Source organism: Grampus griseus (genome assembly GCF_964374135.1).
Source record: "Grampus griseus genome assembly, chromosome: 5".
NCBI classification, from domain to species: domain Eukaryota; kingdom Metazoa; phylum Chordata; class Mammalia; order Artiodactyla; family Delphinidae; genus Grampus; species Grampus griseus.
This window is the reverse complement of record NC_138998.1, coordinates 29698273-29712496: the sequence shown is the minus strand read 5'-3', so window position 1 is coordinate 29712496 and position 14224 is coordinate 29698273. Positions and strand designations below refer to the sequence as shown.

At 47.7% G+C, this 14224-nt stretch overlaps 1 protein-coding gene across 1 annotated transcript in view; it reads left to right on the top strand.

Moving 5' to 3' along the window:
- Positions 1-13494, top strand: part of IL20RB (interleukin 20 receptor subunit beta) — a 30516-nt gene extending 17022 nt beyond the window's left edge. Inside the window, exons 4-7 of the mRNA XM_082654312.1 lie at positions 1560-1684; positions 3768-3918; positions 7435-7577; positions 13067-13494. Of these exons, the coding sequence (XP_082510438.1) occupies positions 1560-1684; positions 3768-3918; positions 7435-7577; positions 13067-13174 (527 nt within the window). The 3' untranslated portion in view covers positions 13175-13494. The remainder of the gene's footprint in view (positions 1-1559; positions 1685-3767; positions 3919-7434; positions 7578-13066) is intronic.
- Positions 13495-14224: the final 730 nt, after the last annotated feature.

Genomic DNA, 14224 nt, shown 5'->3' with positions numbered 1-14224 from the left:
ATATGAATTCATGTCACAGGGGAGCTTTAGAACCACTTATCTCCAGGGCCCAAGCCTAGAGTCTGATTTAAGCGATCTATGTGCATCCTGTTCATTGGGAGTTAAAAAACACCCCACAGCAGAGTCTAGAAATGTGGAAAGACATGGACTCAAATTCTGGCCATTAACTGTGTGATTCTGGGAAAGTCATTCAACCTCTCTGAGGCTGTTACATTATCTGTACGATAAGAACAGTATTTACCTTCTTAAGCTTGCTGGATGGATTAAATGAGATAAGTTTGTAGAGTACATAGGACAGAAGTTCTTGTCCCAACTTTGTCAAAAAATTCTCTGAACTGAAATGACATTAGGTCATTTTGTCTAATTCTAATCTCAACATAGATGGAGATCAGGGAATCCAATTCTAATCATGTTTGACTTAAAACTGGAGGAGTCAAAACATCTCTCTCCCTACTGGAGGTGTTTCAGACGCAGTTCTAGTGGTGCTGTATGCTCATATGAAGCCTCTGAACTGGGTATGTTTTGTACAGTTGGTCCCTGACTTTCCAAGTCCTCATGTTCCTTTTCCAGGCAGCTCTTCAAATGCCAGGAAATACTTTGTTCTCTGAAAACTCCCTGCAGGAACTGCCTTTCTTTTGAGTGTCCACTGACCCCAGTGCAGGAGGATGTAGCCCAGAACACACTCTGCTAAACTTGCCAAGCCAAGCCCAGCAATTGCGGTGGCCCCTCTGGTCCTGCAGCATCTGGATCTGAGAGGCAAGTCTGGATCCATCATCAGTAACCAGGGACTAAAGACTGTCTATGTGGGCCCTTCTGTTCTTGGTCTCCTGATAGGAAAGTATCCATGGGGGCTGCTGGCCTCTCTGTTTGGGATCCAGTAATATGAAGGATGGTGCTTGTGCTTATGCTGTAAATTTCTAGAGCTGATTATTGGAATTTGTAAAACCCTCTGATTTTCTAACATCTTCCATTAAGGATATGAGATTGAAGAATCCTTGGACTGAGAATAGAGAGGCCAACCCATCCACAGGCTGCTGATTTGCTGATGTTTGAGAGTTAGCAGCAGCCGGTATATATAACTGATCTATGCGAATTGTAGTAAGTTGTTGTCATTTGTTTTTTTTTTTTTTTTTTTTTTTGCGGTACACTGGTCTCTCACTGTTGTGGCCTCTCCCGTTGCGGAGCACAGGCTCCAGACGCACAGGCTCAGTGGCCATGGCTCACGGGCCCAGCCACTCCGCGGCATGTGGGATCTTCCCAGACCGGGGCACGAACCTGTGTCCCCTGCATTGGCAGGCGGACGCTCAACCACTGCGCCACCAGGGAAGCCTGTCATTTGTTTTTTTCATTTGCTCATCATTCAAAAAGTGTCTACTGAGCACCTGCTGAGTACAGGAGAGGATCAGTGTACACGCCTCTGCACACTGTGAAGCCATATCCAAACCCCTCCCCTCCCATGAGCCTGACATGTTTCTACTGATGGCTTGGTCATGGTCTCCCTGGACAAAACTCAGTCTTGTCTGGGGCTGGCTTTGATTCTTTCCTTGTCTTGCCAACAGCCATCCTCACCCCACCTGGGATGGAGATCACCAAGGATGGCTTCCACCTGGTTATTAAGCTGGAAGACCTGGGGCCACAGTTTGAGTTCTTCGTGGCCTACTGGAAGAGGGAGCCTGGTGCCAAGGTGAGACTTCCACCCTTGGCCTTTGAGTTAGACTTTGGAGAAGCAGTCACAGACCTCCGAGAGCTGGATGAGGAAAGCCAGCCCCTGCAGTGCTTGCTGTCTGGGGTGGCCTGAGGATGAGCGGGCCTGGGTGAAGTGTGGGAAAGGAGAGATGGGTGTAGGTTGACAATCCCGGCAGCCTCTTCCTCAAAGGACTGCCTTGGTCCAACCCAGACTGTGGCTGGGAGCTGTCTCAGGCCACGTTTGCTAAAGTATGAGGGCTGCCTCCTTGCCCTAAACTCTGCCATAGTTGGATCCATGATACCTTTTCAATGCATTTCTTCTCCCTCATCAGCATGTCTTCTCAGCCATTCTCCCTGCTGTTTACAGGCGGCAGACCAGGGTGTTCCAGATCAACTGGATGATTTCAAAAGCATATGAGGCTGGCACAAGGCTCTCGAGGGTGTGTATCTGGGCAGCGTGCAGAAGTCGGGGCAGAGAGTCAGGAGCTGGCTGATACAAACAACCCTAATTCTGAGCCAATGGGCCACCTGGAATGCCTAGATGGGGCGCTGCCCTACCCTGTGGAATGGATGCTGCGGGCTAGGCTGGGTGGGAGGTCAGCTCTCCCAGAGGGAGTGGCCAAGCATCCTGCAGCCACAGCAGCAGAAAGGATGGAGCTTGGGCAGACCTGTGGAGGCCCTGTCCAAGCTGAAATGGTGACAAGGCCCACTCGAGTCAGCACAAGGAAAAATAGGCTCTGTCACAGGGATTAATATGGTGCTATAAGGGGCTCTCACAGACTCCATGATCAGAGCAGGCCCAGAGCCAGGCTGCAGCACAGCCTCACTTGCCCAGGGGCCCCCGTCTGTGGAGTCTCTGATTCCCTCCAGTGGGCCCTCTCTATTGCACTCTTTCCGTGGCCCTCTCCCCAGCTTGCTCGCAGGCCCTCACCACTCCTTCCTGCACATGCCTATGGCTGTGCCTTACCAGGCCTGACTCCTCCTCGCCATGTCCTCTCCCCTTGGTCCCTGCTTCTAGCTGCAGGTATCAGTTCCCCAAGATCAGTTCCTAGCAGAGGAAATCTGACTGGTACTGCTTGTCTTATCAGGCCAAGCTTAGGGGTCGCCGGTTGCTGGCTGGCCTCTGATAGACCCTTTCCAGGCCAAGGGTACCCCTGACCTAATGCCAGTGTCTGAGGGACAGGTCATGTGCCCTACCACCCACTCAATGGGGACCGTGGGCTGGGTAGCTTCCCCTGGAAGGTGGTATGTGTAGGTGGAACAGGCAACAGCCATGGTTTCCAGCATTTATTCCTACTGGGTCAGGGCCCAGTGGTAGGAGGTGGCATTGCCAGGCAGAGGGAGTCGAGTGCGGGACTGATCAGGGCCTCGGCTGGCTGGGAGCATGCAGATCCCTAGGATTCTTCGGGAGGTGCAGAGCCAGTGCTGGGAGAGGAGCCTGTGTCCTGAGCCACCTGGGCCTGGCCCAGACGAGTCTCCACAGGTTCAGACGCAGAGCACAGCCCTCAGGGGGTGAGTGGGGGTGGAGGGGCGTGCAGATGGATGGACAGACAGTGGATGGATGCAAGTGTGAGGAGGCACTGCCCACAGGCTCCAGTGTTCCTGTGTACTGATCCCCCTGGCAGCAGTGGCCCGGCCAAGCCCCCAGTCAGATTTCTGACCTTCAGGTCTCTGTCCAAATATTACCCTATCAGAGAGGTCTTCCCTAATCCCTATTCTGGTGCCTCCTCATCACTCTCTACCTCTTTGCCCTGCTTCATTTTTCTTCATAACCCTCATCACCACCTGATGTGTGTTATATATGGTCTGTCTTACCCCACATAAGCTCCACGAGAGCAGGAACTTTGTTTTGTTCAATGCTGTGTCCCTGTTTTCTTCAGTGTTTACACCAGTGCCTGGCACACCGTAGGTGCTAAAGAAATAAATAAATATTTAAGAATGAATGAATGAATAAATGAATGAATGAGAGGAACATTCTGTATGCATCTTGGAAAGGAAATATTTACAGCTTCCCTTCCCTCCTTCTCCCTCTTTTGTGTCCTGCTTCCCCCAGAGTGTAACTGTTTTCTGTTTTCCTAAAGGAACACGTCAAGATGGTAAAGCGCGGGGGCATTCCGGTGCACCTGGAAACCATGGAGCCAGGGGCTGCACACTGCGTGAAGGTCCGGACGTTCGTGAAGGCCATTGGGAGGCACAGTGCCTTCAGCCAGACAGAATGTGTCAAGGTGCAAGGTAAGGCCACCTGTCTGCCCCTCCTGGGCGATGCTCGTTGCTTGCTGCTTCCTCTGGTTCTGAGTATCCCCTCGGTTTCCCTGACCTGCTCCCCCAGGCTGGGTAGATCCTGTGGTGAAATTGTTCTGCGTTCTAATCCCCCCAGAAGAGAGTCCACCCTGGGGCTGGGCAGGGGTCACTTGGCAGCTGTCTAGAACACTTTTCCCTGAAAGCTCCCGAGGCCTGAGGCCAGATGTTGCAAGGCTGGTTGACCCGGTGGCAGCTGCCTGGGTATCAGAGGGGGGTGCTAGTGAGGCAGCCGGGGCCTGAGCGTCGGACCTCGTGTGGACGTAGCCCACTGTGTAGCATGGCTGCGCTCAGCTGGGAGGGGCCTGATAGAAAGTTTGTAGAATCCTCTTGTTTGACTTAATTTTTCCCCTTGAATTTTTTATGGTTTAAAAGCCTGCAGTGAAAAGAAATAAAACAAAACCCCATATCCCATGATTTTGCCACACAAACACCACGAGTGACATTTGTGTATAACTTTTTAGTTTTTTAAAAATTATCATTTTGAGGGCTTCCCTGGTGGCGCAGTGGCTGAGAGTCTGCCTGCTGATGCAGGGGACATGGGTTCGTGTCCCGGTCCGGGAAGATCCCGCATGCCGCGGAGCGGCTGGGCCCGTGAGCCATGGCCGCTGAGCCTGCGCGTCCGGAGCCTGAACTCCGCAACGGGAGAGGCCACAACAGTGAGAGGCCCGCGTACCGCAAAAAAAAAAAAAAAAAAAAAAATGATAAGGTACGTGTGGAACCGCCTTCCTCATCCATGTAATTCCCACCCCTCCCCCAGAGGTATTAGCTTTTTGTATATCCTTCTAAAGACTTCTCAGTACATTTACAAGTAAATGGGAATATACTTTTATATATTTCCCCTCCTTTTAGCACAAATGTTAGCACACACCATGAACTGTTCTGGATCTTGTCTTTTTCACTTTACATATCTTGTAGATTTTTCCATATCTGAAAAGAACTTTTTCATCCTTCTTTGTAGCTACATAGTATTCCACTGTATGTATATATAACTAATTCAACTAGCTCCCTATTGATGCGTATTTAGTTTTTTTCTCCCAATATTTTGCTATTACAGCCAATGCTTTCATTAATTACCTTGGGCATAGATCATTTGCTGGTATATTTGAAGGATAAATTCCAAGAAGTAGAGTTGCTGGGTCAAAGGGCTGTTAGCCTTTGTGTAGACACATGTTGTCGTTGAATTATATATACACTTTGAGTCTGCTTTTTCACAAATATCACATCCATAACATTTTCCATGTAGATTTTCTGATTACCATTTTATACTACTTTTTTTGGGTCTTTATCTTTTAATTGAAGTATAGTTGCTTTTCAATGTTGTGTTAGTTTCAGGTGTTCAGCAAAGTGATTCAGTTATACATATATATGTATATAAATCTATTCTTTTTCAGATTCTTTTCCATTATAGGTTATTACAAGATACTGAATATAGTTCCCTGTGCTATACAGTAGGTCCTTGTTGGTTATCTGTTTTCTTTTTTTTGCGGTATGCGGGCGTCTCACTGTTGTGGCCTCTCCCGTTGCGGAGCACAGGCTCCGGACGCGCAGGCTCAGCGGCCATGGCTCACGGCCCAGCCGCTCCGTGGCATGTGGGATCTTCCTGGACTGGGGCACGAACCCGTGTCCCCTGCATCGGCAGGTAGACTCTCAACCGCTGCGCCACAAGGGAAGCTCTCTGTTTTATATATAGTAGTGTGTATATGTTAATCCCAAACTCCTAATTTATCCCTCCCCCAGACCCTCATTTTATACTACGTTTTAAAACCATGTAAGTCAAGCTCGTTAAAAAATTCGAACAACACAGAAGTATATAAAGTAAGAAGTACACGTTCTCCATTCTCCCCACACCACTCAGGAGGTTTCCTTTGGCAAGTCTGGCATTTAATCCTCCAGTCATCATGTGATGCCAGTACTCAGAGGCACAACTGGGACTGTACTGTGCTTACTGCTTTGTACCTCGCTCACCTTCACTGGGTATAGCTATTGTGAGCACCTGTTAATGTCAGTACATATAGATCTACCTCATTGTTTAAGAACATGCATAACAAGCCAGTATATGGGTGTGCCAAAGTATATGTAACCATCCCCCATAAATAGGTATATTCTGTGCTTTCCAGTCTTTTGCCACTACAACCCGTGATGCAGCGAACAAGTCTGTATATATCCCAATTCTCATTTTAATAGCTGAACTCCTGACCTGCCATGATGATATCCCATGATGTATTAAATCATCCTCCATTGGGGGTATTTAGATCATTGCCCTCTGCTTTTGAAGATGATGTTCATTCACTGATTCATTCATTCATTCATTCAGTGAATAATTATTGAGCACTGACTATGTGCCACCTGCTGGGCCCGTCACTGGGATACAGCAGGGAAGTCCCTGCCCTCACCGAGCTTACCTTCTAGTTGGGGAGACAGGCTACAAGGCAGTAAACAAATGAGATGGTGTCCCTTGGTGGTACGTGCTATGAGAAAGCACACCAGAGCGTGCTGGGGTGGCGGAAGGTGCAGAGGTGCTGCTTTGGTCAGAGAGGGGGGCTGGTTATGCGAGGCTGTTGCTCTAATAAAGATGTTGCTGTGAACTGCTTTCTGCATATGTTTCCTTCCTTGGAATTATTCTTTGGAATCCACTCACAGGAGTGGATGAAAGAGTATGAACATCTGTGTATCTCTTGATATGTACTGCCAACATATTTTCCAAAATCATTGATACAAACTGTGGGGACCCCAGCCATCTGGAAGAGCCCACCAGCTTCTCTGCAGCTGCATTGGCTGTGGCACCCTTCACATCCTGGGTGAGCAGTCCAGCCCAGAGGGGCTAAACAAATAGGACAGAGAGATGGGAAGGTAAACTGTCCCCCGCTTCCGCATCTCCAGACGTTCAGACTTGGCACTTTCTGATACATCACTTAGTAGAATTTGGAGCCAGCCCTACCTGTGTGACCTGGGGTAAGTCACTTAACCCTCGCAGGGGCTTGATATATGAGTTATTATGTGACTGTGTTCTGAATTCAGCATTTTCCTCCATCACACGAATCAATGCCAAGAGTAAGTTGTGAAATACACTTTGTTTTCAGTTACTGCCCAGCTCCCTTCTGGGCTGTTCTCTTTTGGTGCTTCCCCCTCATCCTGCCCGGGGCCTGGCCCTCTGCCTTCTTCCTGGCAGTGGCTCAGAGGTACGTGCAAATACAGCTAGTGGCTTAACAGATGATGCTCCTCCCTTTCCCTTCCCAAGAAAAAGATCGTAATCTTCCTTGGCTTTCTGGAAACCAATCTGGATTCTAGAAAAATGGTTTTAATGGTGGTCATTTCGGTCACTAGGGCACACATCAGATGTCAGGGTGTTGGAATCTGCTCTCTTGGCCAGTGTGCAGAGCCAGATCCAGGAAAGCGAGGGAGGCCCAGGATTGTCTCCTAAGCCGGTTTCTGTCTTTCCGTTTCCAGGAGAGACCCTGCCGCTGGCACTGGCTCTGTTCTCATTTGTGGGCTTCATGCTGATCCTCGTGGTTGTGCCGCTCTCCATCTGGAAAATGGGCCGGCTGCTCCAGCACTCCTGTTGCCCCGTGGTGATGCTCCCCGACACCTTGGTAACTGTTCTTTTTCCTTTCAGCATGATGCTGACCCGATGTAGTCTGGGCCTTAGTGGGTCAGGGACACACATATCGTGGGTTTACAAGCATTTGCACAAAGAGGGGAGAAGAGTACTTACAGGAATTCCCTCCTAGTCAGAGGGGCTGGGAGACGTCCCATCACCAGGGGGTTGTGGCCTTCCCCAGGCTCCCATCAGGCCTCTGCTCCTTGCCCCCAGGTCCTGGCACGGCCAAGGCAGCAGGTGTGTAGCCCAGCCCAGGAGGCTCTGCATTCCAGGCGTCATGCATAGTCTTACCCTGAGGACCGGCCTACCGAGCCTTCTTACCTCCCTCCCATCATTGTAACAGCAGCTGCATCCAGAAATATGTTCCAACACAACATAGTCAGTTCATACGCCAAGAGCCTCATGAGTCCTCAGGGTGAAGTGCACGTGTGTGAAATTAGGGCGCGTGGAGTCTGCTTTGCCTTTGGCTGGGGGCAGGGGGACTAGCTGGACCTGTGACTACCGAAGGTGAGGGTTCCCAACTCCTCACAAGCCAGGGTCCTTATCTTACTCCTGAGGTCACTGGGCCATAGATCTGAGTGTCTCCAGTGGGGACAGGCCCTGTGTGCTGTGCCAGGGTCGGGGAAAAGCAAAAGCAGGTCTCCAGAGATCCCCACACGTTGCATCTGTCTGCTTCCTGTGCACCCTAGCCCCCCTCCTCCGCCCCGGACCTCAACCCACCGAGCAGTGCAACAGAACACAACAAAATAATAACAAACAAAAGCAAACCCATCCCTGTCCCCTCAGGGATATCTCACCCTTCTGTCCTGGGAGGATGGGGTTAGCGGTCAGCTTCTCAGAAGCAGCTAGAGCCAGAACTGCCTGCAAGCTATACATTCCTGTAGTTCCTTGTCAGCCAGGAGTTACCCTGGAAGGGTCCCTCTTGTGACATCACAGGGCCCTGAGAGCACAGGCCATGCTCCCCCTTCACAGGAGGACTAACCCTCCCTGCAGTCCAGTCCTCAGGACACCCTGCACGCCCCACCGTATGATCCTAGTGTCAGCTCTCTTTCTTTCCAGGAGTTTAGGGAGTCATGACTCCAGGGGACACTGGTCCAGAATTAAGCACCAGGCACCGTTCTAAGGCTTTATGGATATTTGCTCATTTCATTTGCCCCTTTTCATAATGTTTACCAACCAGTGTTCTTTACATCGGTTCCCCCTCCAGCCCCTCTGGATGACTAAAGGGTTTACTGCTAAACATAAAGGCAGTGGGATGTATCAAACATAGGGGACAGGGCTGGCCTGCATCCCCTTCAGCAAGAACTTGAGGGGCTCAGAGTTCCCTGAAGCACAAAAGGATGTGTATTCTGCTGTTGTTGGGTGGTGTTTTATAAATATCAATTGGACCAAAATGTTTAATACTGTTCAGATCATCTTTGTCCTCACTGATTTTGTTGGAATAGTTCTATTAGTTATTGAGAGAGAGACAACAAAATCTCTAACTATGAGTGTAGATGTGTCTGTTTCTCCTTTCATGTCAATTTTTCCTTCATGTGTTTTAGAACCTGTTTTAGGTGCATACATATTTATGATTGATAGGTCTTCCTGAATAATTGAGTCTTTTATCATCATGAAATGTCCCTCTTTATCTCTGGCAGTATTCTTATCCTGATATCAATATAGCCCTTTTTTGTTTACTGTTTGTAGGGTGTATCTTCTTCCATATTTTTATCTTAAACTTATGAATGTTCTCAAATTTAAATGGTGTCTCTTGAAGCAGCACAGAGGTTTTTTGCTTTGTTTTGTTTTGTTTTTTAAGTGAATCTGTTCCAACAATCTCTGCCATTTAATTGCAATGTTTAATCCATTAACACTTAATTCTAGTCCTCTCACTTCCTAACTTTTCTGTTTGCACCCATATCTGTTTTCTGGTTCTTCTGTTCATGGCACCAAGAGAGACCCTCAGCTCCTCAGGGAACTGTAAAAAATGGGAAACTCACCCAGAGACATTCCCTTCTTCCAAGTGTCAACTTTTGGTTGCTCTCCTGTGACTTAAGGAAGTTGGTTTCATATTTTGATCCGTTTTTGAAGTTGCTATCTGCAGGAAGATCGGTCTGATTGGTGCTCCTCTGCCGTTAGTAGAAGCGGAGCCCTGCAGTAAAGGAAGAACCCCTGAATGAACCCAAAACGATGATGATGGGAGGGGAGCATTCCTGGCTCAGCAGGTCACTAGCTCTTCTTTTCCACACACGTAAAAAGCTCAGCCTCCTTGGCTGGACTCCACTGAGTAGTTACCCTTTACGGCTTTCCTCCCAACTCTGTTCCCATGCTTACCCTCTACTCACGAGCTCTTGCATTCCTAATACCCTCCTTCAATTTCCCTCTCTGGTCCTACATTCAATGACCTAGCAGAGTTCCCTCCCAGGACCCAGTGTGTTGTTAGGGAGCCACAGAGTAAAGGGCCAGGGAAAGAACAATGTAAAGGGTCCGTTCCCTGGAGAATTTCAGGTGCACAAGGAAAGCCCTCCAATGGCAAGAGCTCCTAGGAATCCTAATGCATTATGAGCCATACCCTAAAAATAGCTTTTGGAGAAAACCAAGCAACTGAGATGAGACCAGAGACAAGGACATTCTTTTTTTTTTTTTTTTTTTTTATTCATTTATTTAGGCTGCACTAGGTCTTAGTTGTGGCATGCAGGATCTTCGTTGCAGCATGTGGGCTTCTTAGTTGCGGCATGGGACTCTTAGCTGCGGCATGCATGCAGGATCTAGTTCCCTGATCAGGGATCAAACCTGGGCCCCCTGCATTGGGAGTACAGAGTCTTACCCACTGGACCCCAGGGAAGTCCCGAGACAAGGAGATTCTATGAGAGAATGACCACTTTTGTTCGTGGAAGGTAAATGCCATGACCCTTGACCACCTTTTGCTTCTCTGTTCCCCTTACCATCCTTCCTACTTTGTTCTAGTGTCTGTTCCTACATGCATTCTTTTCCATAAGGCTTTTAATTTGTATTCTGTTTCTCTCCAGATTTTAACATGGACAGTTTCTCTGAGTGTATGCATTTCCCACAGTGTTTTGTGAGAAATAGATAGCTAGTGTCCATCAAATCCCAAATAAGTTCTGGAGCTGCACATCACCACCACCATCTCCCCCCTCTCAGCCTTTACTTTAGCACAGCCTAGCTGCGCTTCAGCATTTGCACTGGTCATAGATAATCCTCCAAACTATTAAAAAGCAACTTCCAGCCAACCTTGCAAAGACCACGCATCTTTCCAATTAAACCATGGAAAATTACCAAGTGGAAATCCTCGACAAGGCTTCAAAAAGTCCTATTGAGTTTGTAAATGTTTAATTTGTCTGTTTGGATTAAACATTTCATGTCTTCATCTATAATTTTACAGTTGGTGATGGTTGCACTCTGAAATATACCATTAAGAATGTCTTTCCATTCAAGTTTTTATCACCAAGTAACAGTCTATGGCAAAAATATATATGCAAGGAAAATTATACTAAGACTGCTCGGTGTGTGTTCCCTATTTTAAAATATAATGTATTTTCCTTGTCTTTTATCCATAATTGCTTCATGGGGATGGAGGCTTTGGTGCTAAAGGTTCTTTGTTTCCTTTCTGTGACTCACTTTATTCTTTCTCTTCTTGCTGTCACATTCCACTGTAACGTGGGTAGCAAACATCAAGATGGCCTCAAGTTAGTCATCTCTAAATTGAGATGTGCTCCAATGGGCCATCCCAAGTCTGACTTTGTGTACTTCATAGAAAGTAGAGTTTGTGAGCCCAGGTGCCTCTGGGGCCCAGACAGATTAAAAAAAAAAAAAAAAAAGAGTGTACAGTACAATAAATGTGATTTAATAGGGAGAGATAGATAGGAGGACCATGGCAAACATGGCCCAGCTAAAGAAACCAGCTTCTTCTCAGTTCATGCAGTTTGCTGCCAAGAGGGGATGTGAGCCAGTGCTTCCTAAATTTGAAATGAGAATCCAGAAATCCAGACTTTATAATAAATCTCCTGATTTTCAAATGTTAAGAACAAATTCAAATTTAAAAAAATATATCAGCTGAACCTTGCTTGGAAGTTTGTTCTAAACTATGGGACAACAGTTTTGTACCTTCTGAAATTCTGAGCTTACGCTGTTTCACTTTAATGTTCTAGAACGACGCCATCCAGTATGGTAGCTGCTAGCCATATGTGATGATTAAGCACTTGAAATGTGACTAGTCCAAACTGAGATGTGCTGTAACTATGAAATACATGACAGATTTTGAAGATGGTACAAGAAGAGTATAAAATAGTTTATTAATATTTTTATGCAGATTAGATGTTGAAATAATATTTATTTTTAAAATAAAATATATTTTTAAAATTAACTTTACCTATTTCTTTTTACTTTATAAAATGTGCTACTGGAGAATTTTTAATGGCTTATGTAGCTCACATTACATTTCCATTGCAAGGCACTCCGCTAGAGTTTAAAAAGCAATCAGGTATAAGCACTGCAGATGTCGGTAGCCAGTGCCCTGGGAATCTGACCAGACCAGCATCAGGGAATTGGTGGTGGGCTCCACACTGACATCCCATTCAGTGAGCCTTGCTTTCCCATTATTTGCCTGTGGACACCAGGAGTGAGCCCTGTAGCCACCTCTTTACAAACAAGATCAAGGGCAACCGACTAGATGAAGCTAATGTCTCTGGGGATGGGGGTGGAGGAAACCATTGTGCCCACCTGTCTGTGCCCACATGCCACTCTTTAAAGTGATGACAGGGAGGGACTTCCCTGGCGGTCCAGTGGTTAAGACTCTGCGCTTCCACTGCAGAGGACACGGGTTTGATCCCTGGTCGGGGAACTAAGATACCACATGCCCTATGGTGTAGCCAAAAAAAAAGAAAAAGAAAAAAGAAAAGTGATGATGGGAAGGGCTGTGGGAGACGCTGTGCAAGACCCAAGTGAGTTTGTTGGAGGCGAATGGTCTAGGGGCGACACTGGGGAAAGTCGCCCTGAAAGGTTGATACCTGCATTTTTACAACCAGTTATGATGATGTATTGGGGTTGCTGGGAGAAGATAGCAGGGATGTGAAGTATGAGTAGGAAGGGACTCCTGTTTATGGAGCACCATCCCTGGACCAGACACCCTGCTAGTGCTGTACGTGGAGCACCTCAGACCAGGTCACTCTTTTCAGAGCTCTCTGGCAGAAGAAGGTTAGATTTTTTGGACCAGAACTACATTCTGGGCTTCTGTGGGGCAGGGTCCCCTAGGGAGGAGTGCCGAGGAGGCAGGACCCCAAGACATCTGCTGGTCGGTGACCTGGGAGACGATCTCAGTGAAGGTGGGAAGCCCTTGCTCTAGGGGTTAGAATTGTCTTTGGGCTTTTCTGCTGCTGGAAAGTTAATGAATCAGATAGTTGAGGTTTTTGGTGATATTCTCCACGATTGCTATTACTATGACTATTCACCTAATGAATATGAATGAAAATTGTTTTTCAGAAAATAACCAGTTCACCCCAGAAGCTAATCAGCTGCAGAAGGGAAGAGGTAGAAGCCTGTGTGGTGGCCGGGCTGTCTTCTGAGGAGCTCCTCAGGGCCTGGATCTAGCAGATGAAGTCTAGAAACCTGGTCTGCAGGACACGGGACGGTGAGGGGAAGGGCCGTGCTTCGGCTTTCCTCCAAGGACAAAGGACAAGAGAAGAAGAGCCTGCTGTGTCTGTGTTAGAAGCAACTGTCAGAGGTAGAGTGGTGTGGCCGATGGAGCACTGAGAGGGGGTCAGGGGATGCGACCTCCAGCACTGGATCTCTCTGCTGTCCTCTAGGGGGATGACCCTGTGGAAGGTGCTTCGTCTCTCAGTTTTCTCAACTATACAATGAGGGGATTAAGTACCCAACCATTAAACCATATGTATATATATCCATATCATCTCTCCACCACTTGAAGAGCTGTAGGGAAATTGACAACACTGTGCATTGGGATTGGTTCTGCTTTTCTGAAGAGCAGTAGATACACGTGTAACAGGAATAATCCCAAGCTCTATACACCTGCTGGCTTGGAGATCCTGCTTTGCTAGAGGAACCTTGAAGAGGAAAGGAAGGGTGGGTGCAATGGGGTTGATTTCACTTCAAGCCAAATGCCTGCTCAGAGGTGACTGAATGGCTAAGCCAGCTCTCCAAACCATGACCCGGAGGGAGGCCACAGCCCCCTGAAAATGAGCCGCGCACAGATGCTGCAGATACGTGAAATGCTGTACAGGGTAGATAGTGTGTGCACACTGAGGACAGCAGCTAAAATGCATGTGCATGATGAGATGAGACCGCAGAAGGATGTTGATCATAAGTGCGATGTTTGCTGTGTTCCTTTTTCCTGTACTGTTGTTATAGTACTGAATGAAAAATAAAAAGGTGTCACATTGGGTAATCATTGTGGTTTCTTCCAAAAAAGTTGTCTTTAGGGTTCCAGTTATATCATCAACCTTGAGTGCAGGTCACCTGAAGACCACCTTTGGTCAGGAGATGTGGGAGTAGCCCCAGGTAGGGGATGGGGCAGGGAACCAGCGAGGGGCGGCGTCTGGCTGCATGGGAAACGTGACTGAAGCAGCTGGCCAAAGCCTCATCCGGCCAGGATGCTCCTGCATCTTCCTGGAGGCCTCGTGA